Source organism: Grammomys surdaster, unplaced genomic scaffold (genome assembly GCF_004785775.1).
Source record: "Grammomys surdaster isolate TR1022 unplaced genomic scaffold, NIH_TR_1.0 349, whole genome shotgun sequence".
NCBI lineage: Eukaryota > Metazoa > Chordata > Mammalia > Rodentia > Muridae > Grammomys > Grammomys surdaster.
The window spans coordinates 1,019,350-1,029,149 of record NW_021604768.1 but is presented as its reverse complement, the minus strand read 5'-3'; the positions used below and the strand labels follow the sequence as shown (position 1 = coordinate 1,029,149).

Below are 9,800 nucleotides of genomic sequence, written 5' to 3'. Positions count from 1 at the left end.
GGTAAAAGAGAGGGGGGATGGAGTGTGGGTTCATGGAGGGGAGGACAGGGAAGGGAGACATTTGAAATGTAAAAATACATTAATAACTTTTAAAAAGGTGTGCACAGTCGCCCCCTATGGGCCATTTTTGGACCTTTTTATGTGGAGACAGACCACAACTAAATATTCCATTTTTGTCTTGAGTTTGCTCTATAGCTCAGACAGGTCTTACCTTGTGATCCCTAGCCTCTTAGCTCTCTAAGTAGCTTGGATTGAAAGCCCAAATTATCTGATCTGGCTTTATTTTATTTTTTTTATGATGCCCAGGGCTTTCTGCCACTGCTATGTCCCTAGCCTTACAACTGCTTCAAATGCTTAACACATGTCTCATGGCTTAGCATTTCTGCTCTAGTCGTAAATTTAAAAACTACTACATGTACACCTGACATCATGTGTGGAAATGTCCATATAGCTTATTAAAACCGAAAGCTGGGATGAGTGTCCCTATAATCCTGTAATACAACCACTTAGGAAGGCAAGACAGTGAGATCATGTGTTCAGTTCCTTCCTGGTCTATATAGAAACCGTGTATCCAGAAAGAAGTGCTAATGAACAAGGACAACAGTTTTTCATAGACTGGGTAAGTGGATAAAATGTGTTGTGTGCATGCCTAAATGGTGTTATACAATAAAAGGGAAAAAATATTATGTGAAGTGACCTAACAGTCACAAAACATTCTATTTATATTGGATTTGAGACAAGTCCCAAGATAGTAAGATAAAGTAATGTCATGTTTACTCTGAAGCATGGTTTAAGATACTGAATGGCAGGAAAAGGGCCTGAGGGAAGCATAGAACTTACTCATGGCTTATCAACCATGCACCTAAAATAGAATAACTCAATTGCATGTAAACAATTCACACTAGTCTGAGTGTATAGTTCATGGGTGGAACCATTGCCTAACGGGCACAAGTCCTAAGATCAACCCTAACACCATAAAAAAATCCACACCCAAGATATCCCAAATGAGATAATTATTAAAAGTATAGAGCATATTCTAAGTGTCTCTTCCCAGTTTAATGTGTGTATACAGAGCTGGTGAGCAGAGGCAATCTTGCAGTAGGAACGTCAACCAATACTGTGCATATAGAATGGAAACAGCATACATGGTCAGTATCACTGAGAGGAAGGACTTCCATGCCCCCAGTTCAAGTCAGCAAGGACTTAATATTTTTCTTGTAACGGCCTTGTTTGCACATCCTACCAAGAGAGGGCACAAGAAGTAATCCTTGAGACTGATTTCCCAGAGAAATGTTTCTCACCTCACAGCAAATCTGTGGGCATCTCAACCCTGAATTTCACAATCTATAAGACTGTACATTTGTCACTGTAGTTAAGTTACTGAGGTTATGATATTTTGTTTGTTCTAGAGATGTGGGTCTTGTTATCTTGCTCTGATTCATGTTATCCTCCTGTCTCAACCCCACACATGTGAGGCCACAGATACTAAGTCCTAGTTGTAGTCAATGTTGTTTAGATACAGAATTCTGAAGGCAAAAATACTTAGAGAAAGCAGATTTTCTAATGATAATTATAAATATGAGAAAAATGTGAACTTGTGGAGAGAGAATACAGGATTTGGTGTAGTAAATCTTCTGCAGTCTACAGTCCCTGAAGCACCCACATATTTGAAGAGAGTCTGGGGCTTGGAGAAGAGGAGACTGATGGTGGGGAGATGACAATGGAAGAAAGGAAGGAAGGAAAGAAAAAAGGAAGGAAGGAAGGAAGGAAGGAAGGAAGGAAGGAAGGAAGGAACAAAGGAAAGAGTAGCCTAGTCCAGTGAAGGTTTAAAGAAGTTAGGGGTACTTTGGGCTCACACATCCACACTGTTTTGAGAGCTTTTATTGACTCTAATGAAAGTTTGTCCAGAATGATAAGGAATAACACACAGAGTGGTTTTCATACATGTCTGAAAGAGCAAATGCTGAGGTTAGAAATGCTTATGTTCTTATTGGAACAAATGATTATAGATCAATGGACTTGGTAACTTCAGAATTACCCCATCTGCTTTCAACCTCACACACCTTTCCTGACACAGGATGCTACAGCTCTGCATGGTTCTCCTGAGAACCCTTTAGCTCCTGGATCTTCTGGGGCAAAGTCTTGGTCCAGAACTGCAGCCTTCTGGCCTTCAGGGCTTGGCCCACAGTAGGCTGAGTGTTCAGCTGCAGATACTGCTCATCTTGATCCAACACAGGCCAGTAGGGTAGATCCTCACTGTTGGGGTTCCTGTGGATATGCCAGCCAACAAGGAAGAGTGAAGGTCTCTCACCCAAAGCCTGATGCTCATATTTTGTGAAAGCAGTAGATAATCAGACTAAGGGCCTCAGGGGAGAGATGGTCTGGTGTACTGATATAGATATAAGTGCCACCACCAGTGTCTACTCTATGAGATACAAGGGCAGCTGGCTAGTTTTGTGCTTCTCTCTCAGATGCAAAATCTAAAGAACAGTACCACAATAGTGCAACTCATCCACCCAGTCTCTGTGGAATGAACAGTAACTAAAAGCTAGAAGGTATCTGTCTCAGTGTGCCCTGGCTGAAGACTATCATGTAATTAAGGACACATGTATACTAGTATAACATACCCACACTGGGACCCTAGATGAAGACTTGACCATAAAGAGGTTGAGGACGGGGTACATTCTCACCCATTTCGGGCAAAGTTAGCCCAGTACTTCATCACCCTCTTGTTCAGCAGCTTCTCCTCCTCAGTGAGGTCAACTATAGATAGAAGGAGACAAGAGTCCAAGTCTGAGCCTCCTCATGCAGGTGACAACTCATGCTCTCCTACAGAAACCACAGCCCAAGGGTGAACCCTAGGCCTGGTATATACCCTCTTCCCTCCCACTCCGCATCCAGGATCCATCCATAGCACTACTTGATGTTTCTCAGGTTCATTTCTACAGCACTATGCTCTCATTCCTTCTAGTACAAGCCAAACTAGGAAGGGTTCATATTCTAACCCTAGGAAACTTTATGGGGAGCTTGGAGGCTGCTTTTTTTTAAAAGCTCATATATGGTAAACACTTGATCCTGTCACCTCCCAGACTCTAATTTTCTTCAAAGGGATAGAGAGCTCAATAGTCCCTTGGTAACCCAACTGATGCTCCATTCAACTCTAGCAAACCATAAAACTCACATTTCATGCCGCAGAAATAGGAGCCGAAGACAAAGAGAACATCATCCCCATGGTCTGCCTTCGGATAGAATGGCCTGACATGCTTAATGAAGCTGAGCAGATGGTAGAACTCATAGAAGTACACAGGAGCCTGGGAACCTGGAAGGGAGGACACGTGTTGACATGACTTCTCATATGGAGCTTCTCTGTCTGACCTTTGGTGACAAGAAACTTTGCTCTACAGGTATCTGTAATCACAGTTGAGTGGTGAGATCCCGACTGGACCACTGGAGACAGGAATCCTTTGTTAAACAGAGTTCCTGGCATTCCCAGCTGAGTAGATGATAAGACACTGAGGATAACTAACGTGTTTTCTCTTCTAGCCCTGGATAGGATGCCAGCCTTTACACTAGACATAAAGATTTAGTGGGGGAAAGCTGCCTGCTCTCAGAGACTTGACCAAAACATGGCCCTGGCCTGGACACTGCAGAGTTGACCTGGGTCCCACAGATCTGAGCACTCCCTATCCTTGCTCTAGTCTCTGATGTACTCACGCTGGAAATGTGCCACTTGGAGGGCAGGGATCGCAAACATGAAGTCTTCCAGCATCTCTCTGAACTGTGCTTTGAGAGTCTCTGCGTCCTCAGTGTCCCCCATGTACTCTTCCAATAGCAGATCACTACATTCTGGAGGCAGCATCTACACCAGAAGAAATCAGGAAGAATGGGTCTATGGGTAAAGTTAGAAGCTTTGAATGATCCTGCATAGAAACACACACACACACAAATACAAACTCTCAGAGAGAGAGGGGAGAAGGCAGGGATGGAGGGAGGGAGAGAGAAGGGGGAGGGAAGGAGGGGTTGGGGAAGGAAGGGGGAGGAAGAAGGAAGAGACATCTAGGAACATATACGGGGACCTTCTCTATCTCTACAGGAGCCAAGGTCTCTCTCACCATCTTTGCTACAGTGCTCTTCAGATCAGCTGGCAGGGTCTCTCTGGTTATCTTCTCTATGATATGATAAAGGCCCATAATCTGGGGGGCAGAAGACAGTCTTAAGTATTGGATAATTTGGAACTACATCAAGGTATCTCTGAGTTTATACCACCCACCATTTGAGTTTATGTTCTTGGAGATTTAGAACTAGATCTCACCGTGGGGACTCCCCAGCCACATTCATCTGTGTTGACACCAATGATGCTGGGGACAGGATGAAAATCCTTAGAGGCCAACAGCTCCTGAGGGTGCTTGGGTAAGAACTTCCCATCCACCACTCCAGGGATCATCTTGAAGACCTACACAGCATTGATGGTCAGTGCTGAAGATGAATCATATAAATATTCTAATGTCCATGACTATCCACCGCAATTCCCTATATCCTATCTCATCCCAGGGTTCTATGCACACTCTAGGAAGAACTTGACATTACAATTAGTTTTTCTTGTTCTTTTTGCACACAGTACTGAAAGGGCACCAAAACATGGAGGTGAGTTAGGACATTTGAGTAGTAAGTAATGGCAATTCCACATTCTGTTCATCATGTCCTCCAACACACACAATTCTCCCAACCTGGTTAATAGCCAGTATCTCTTGTTCACTCTTTGCTCGAAGGCAGTGTATCATGGCTTCTGAGTCTGGGGCCTCACATCCAGATAGGTTGGCTACTGTCTGTAAATGGAACAGACAATGGTTAGCTTATCCCTCCTAGCAGGGACCAGAGTTTCTTTGATTCTAGCAGATGTCATTATTCCTGAATACCACATCCTAATGTTTGTTGTGTATGAATGGAGGAAGCAGAAGTTTTCACATTTTCTGTCGCTCAGAGGTGACGACTGCTGGGAAAGAACATTTTCCCAACATATTAATTTTTTGTTGGTTTGGTGTGTTTGTGTGTGCATGCTTGTGTTACTCATGGATGACCATAGGTATGAAAGCACATTTTGTCTATAAAAGTCAGAGAACAATTTCAGCTGTTACATGTCACCCTATACCTTTTTCACAATTGTCTACAACAGCTTAGCTGGCCTATGATGTTCCAGGGAGTCTTCTGTTTTTGTTTCCTGTAACTCCATAGGAGCACTTGGTTTTCTTAAACATATAAAAATCACCTGATTTGTATGGATTCAGGGGGTTTGAACTTGGGACCTCACACTTGCACATCAAACACTTTTACCAGCTGGCTCTTTCCTTCAATTCATGTGTTCCTGTTAGATTTCCATTTTATCAACTCAACACAAGCCAGGATCATCAGGAAAGAGGAAATTCAATTGAGAATATTGCCTCTATCTCATTGATCCATAGGCAAGTTTGGGCATTTTCCTGAGAAATGATTGGTGCAGAAGAGCCCTCTTCACTGTAGGCAGTGCCACCCATGGCAGGTGTTCTGGGTTGTGTAAGAAAGCAAACTGAGGAAGCCATGGGTAACAAGCCAGTAAGCAAGTTGCTCTTTGGCCTCTGATTCAGTTCTGGCCTCCAGGTACATGCCTAAGTACATACCTCACTTCAACTTAGATTATAAGCTGTGAGCTAAAATAAACCTGTACCTTCTGAAGGAGCTTTTAACGATGGTATTTATCACAGTGATAAGAAACCAACTGGGAAACCATGCATAAGTGTTTTTGCCAAAGACAGAAGCCACTGGATAGATTTGCTGTCATATAGCATGCTCAGCATATATAAAATTCACTTAACTGAGCACCAGGTACCCAGAGGCAATGACTGAGGTAGCATTCTAGGGGCTAGTATTCTTGAGGGCACTTACCTTATAGACCACCTCAGAAGTGTCAGAGATGAGGCCAGGCAGCAGGGCCACTCCACTCTGCATAATGGCTCCATGAAAGAGTCCTTTGGACATGGGGGACACAACATGGGAAGACACACTTGTGCCTCCTGCTGAGACTCCAAATATAGTGACCCTGTCAGGGTTGCCTCCAAAGTAAGCGATATTTTTCTGCACCCAGTGTAGAGCAGCCACTTGGTCCAGGTATCCCCAGTTGCCTCTGGCATGCTGGTCTCCAGTGCTGAGAAGTAGCAGGAAGAGGTATTGAATGGCTGCCCATGTACTACTTAGTCTCCATTACCCAGCCCAGTCACAGGCTTACCTGAAGAAGCCAAGGATACCCAAGCGATATTGGATGGAGACAATTATTATTTCCTCAGTAGCTGCCAATGTGGATGCATCATTCATGGAAGCCCATCCTCCAACCAGTGCACCACCATGGATCCATACCATCACCTGGAAACAGCAACTCAGATGCCAGGAGGCCCACACACATCCCAAGCTCATCTACACTGCCCACTAGGTTATCAACTGCTTAGTTCTGTGCAGGTCAACCTATAAAGAGATCTCCTCAGGATCTCAGGAAGTGAGCCACAGATGAGGTGCCTTAGGCCTGTGAACATGTTTGTATTCCTGGTTTCTCCAACAGAAAATCTCAGCATGGATTAGACTCTAGATCTAAATTAAAGTCACCGTTACTCTCAGACCCATCTAAGTAGAACAAAAACTGGAGGGTCTTCCTAAGGGACTTTCCTCTTTGCTAATCAGAATGGGCATCAGATACAAATGGCCAAACAGATAACTTGGTGCTAGAAATTTGGGTAATGTCAATATTCAGATCCTGAGTGGGTCTGCCCAGTTGATAAAGTATTCCTGGTTTAATCAAATACCTAGACCCTCTTACCTTTCAGGGTGCCAGGTCTCTGAGTCACACACACACAGGCTTAGGTATCTCACCATGGGATGACATGACTTTCTTGAACCCCCAAACATAAGACTACTAATAAGAGTCTAAACTATAGTGGAGCTCAGAGTTATTTTATCCCTTCTCATCTTCCAGAGAAAGCAATGAACTCTTCCCCAGTTGACCATAGACTGACACTCACAGGCAGATTTGAACCCTCCTGGGCATGAGCTGGTGTGTAGATGTTGAGATACAGACAGTCCTCAGACATAGGAAGCATGGTCAACTTCATCTCCTTCATACCTTCTAAATTCATTATATCAGTCTGCAGACACCTAGTGAAAATGGAAGACAGGAAGTCTGATGTACGTGGTGGTCAAACATATATCTTAGTCTGAATTTTCTCTTAGCCACTAACAGCTGCTGCTTTCCACTGTGGCCTGCTATTATGATTCTTCTCTAAAGTCCCTACCACAGTAAAGGCCACCAGTCCTGTGCAAATGGAAATGGAGCTGGATTTTTCAGGGAGGTCTCTAGATATATAGTGATATTCTGGTAGCTATTATATGGAGACTTCTCTCAGCCTCTATGAAAATGATAGACATTCTGTTGCAACATTCAATCCTTATGTGTGTCCAATTTAAATCCTGATGTGGTCATTAGTTTTGATTGTTGGCTTGACACACTCTGGAATCACCAGGGGAAAGAATCATACTGAGGGACTGTCTAGACTCTGTTGACTGGTTGGCATGCCAGTGGAAAGTTATCTTAATAGTGTCCTTTGCAATAGGAATAACTGCCCATTGTAGGAGGCACCATACCCTAGGAAGGGACCTTCTGGATTGTATAAGAATTGACAGTTAGTGAAGGTTAGTAGGTATGCATGTGTCCTTTAAACTCTGTTCCTCATTATGGATGGGCTGCAATAAGCTCTCTTAGACTTCTGCCTCTGTGGTTTCTCACCAATAGTTGATTATAACCTGGAATTGTGACCCATAATAAAATCTGTCTTCACTAATTTGCTCATGTAAGGATTCTTTATCACAGAAATACAAAGGGACCTAAGATAGAATTGAGTAGACAGTACCATTCCATAGGGTAGTGAGACATTCTTCAGTTCATCTCCAAGTACCAATAAGGTACCATCACAGGGGTGGTAAAGAATGGGCTCAGTCTCTGCTCCTTACTGAAGTACCTTTAACTAAGTCCCTATAGATGCCAAGCTCTGATCCAGAAGGGTCGCACTGTTTTTCTACTGTAATCCTTAGCACACTTGTCAGAAACATGCATTGGAGATGCCCCTCAGCACAGGCAGAAAGCTGTTATAGAGGTGAGGTGGAGGAAGCACTTCACTGTGGCCTAGAGCACAGGCCTGAAGACCCCTAGGTCCCAGAACTTACATGGCCGGCTGTAAGGTCCCATCTCTCACACCACTCCATGGCTCAGGCTCTTCAGGAGGTGCAAAGCGCAGTGGTCCTACAGGAGGCTTTGCGAAGGGAATTCCCAGGAAGGCATGGATACCATATTTAGTGTCTTTTATGTGGACAAAACTGCCTTTCACCTGACCCATGTGCGTGTTCCTGATGGGGCTGGTTGAGTCCTGGCCTGTAAGTGGAGACATGCCATCAGTTGATACCACACTTGGGAATTTATACCTCATCATCACCATGGTACATGGGGAAGGTAAGCTAGGTCATCTCCGTTCAGCAGTAGAATGTGGAAATGAGGGCTTCTGGATTGCCTAGAGACAGAAACCTTGTCCACTGACCCTCTTGCAAACTGACAGGTCACGTACCTAGCCAAAAAAGTGACAGGCTAAGAGCCACTTGGCATTATGAAGGACTTATTATCATTATCCAAGTTCAGCAGTATTTCTAGCCACAACCACAGATAGAGGAGAGACATGTCCTTCTTGTTTTTCTGTCCCTGTTGCCTCCTCAGTATGTGCTAATATCAGACATCTCTGACCCCTGTGTGTCCTGGTGGGACATTAGAAAGTACACAATCCTCATGCTGTCATGTGTCATTCTCCTCCAGCTCCTTTTGCCTCCCTGTTGCCTTCCATCCCACAAGCTCAACCTCTGATTCTACAGAATTGGGGCAGCTCTGACCCAAGTCTCCTGTTTTCATTTAGATAGTCTCACCATGCATATGCTGGAGGAGAAGCAGGAGCCCATAGGCTGCAAAGTACAGCCAACCAGGGAGTGTAGCCAATGGCATGGTTGAATCTCAGGTCTAAAGCTGTGCTGCTGCAAGATGAGATTCTCACAGCATGAAACAGAACAGATCTGCCTTGCCCAGGCAGGAATTTGTACCTTTATGGGTGTAGGTGTGGACATTTGGTTGGGTGTGGCGAAGTTCTCATTGTAAGATTTGATAAGGTAGAAGCCACAGGAAGTCAGTAGACAGCAGGTAGGGCAAAGCCATTTCGGCAATTTCTGCTTTCCCTGGCCTTCTGGACAGACACAGCATGGCATCTGAAGTCCTTCTGGAATGCCCGGATCCCTGACCTCGAATATGGAATCATGATCCCTGGCTCCTTTAATCACCAACTCAATATAAGTGCTGGTGTAAAATTAGGGAACAAAAAGCTGTAACAGGAGAAGCCATGGGGCTCCTGTCAAAAGGTATATAGTTGTGATGCCAACATAAAGAGAAGAACAAGGGCAGGAGCTTGAATGTGTCTTTTACCTTCAAGAGTCCTCTGTGCTCACAACACTCATAGAGTAATGAGTCCACTCTGGAGGCTCTTGTCCCTTATGATGACTTTAGGATTGCAGACACAACACCCCTTCCTCTCCTGGTCCCCAGTTTGGTCATGGTAGCTTCACTGAAAGACACTGAAATGCTGACACTTCTACCTCCACCTCCAATGTGGCTACTCACACCCCCAGCTCCTGTTTACATCAACTTCACCGTCACTTGCCCATTGACAAACATTTTACCCTTTCCCACCATT

At 44.3% G+C, this 9,800-nt stretch overlaps 1 protein-coding gene across 3 annotated transcripts; it reads right to left on the bottom strand.

Annotated features, from left to right (window-relative positions):
- Positions 1–1,863: 1,863 nt before the first annotated feature.
- On the bottom strand, positions 1,864–9,061 carry LOC114630965 (pyrethroid hydrolase Ces2a-like). Of its 3 annotated transcripts, none has more exons than XM_028779278.1 (12): positions 8,986–9,061; positions 8,242–8,446; positions 7,044–7,176; positions 6,260–6,393; positions 5,916–6,178; positions 4,728–4,822; positions 4,313–4,453; positions 4,113–4,193; positions 3,715–3,859; positions 3,182–3,319; positions 2,691–2,763; positions 1,864–2,268 (listed from the first exon to the last, which is right to left on the bottom strand). In XM_028779278.1, exons 1-12 carry the CDS (start codon positions 9,059–9,061, stop codon positions 2,082–2,084), a joined length of 1,671 nt encoding a protein of 556 aa, XP_028635111.1. In that variant the 3' UTR covers positions 1,864–2,081. The 3 variants fall into 3 exon arrangements, with proteins under 3 accessions (XP_028635111.1, XP_028635110.1, XP_028635112.1); XM_028779277.1 differs by having other exon boundaries at positions 4,728–4,826; positions 5,920–6,178; XM_028779279.1 differs by lacking the exon at positions 4,728–4,822 and having other exon boundaries at positions 5,920–6,178.
- Positions 9,062–9,800: the final 739 nt, after the last annotated feature.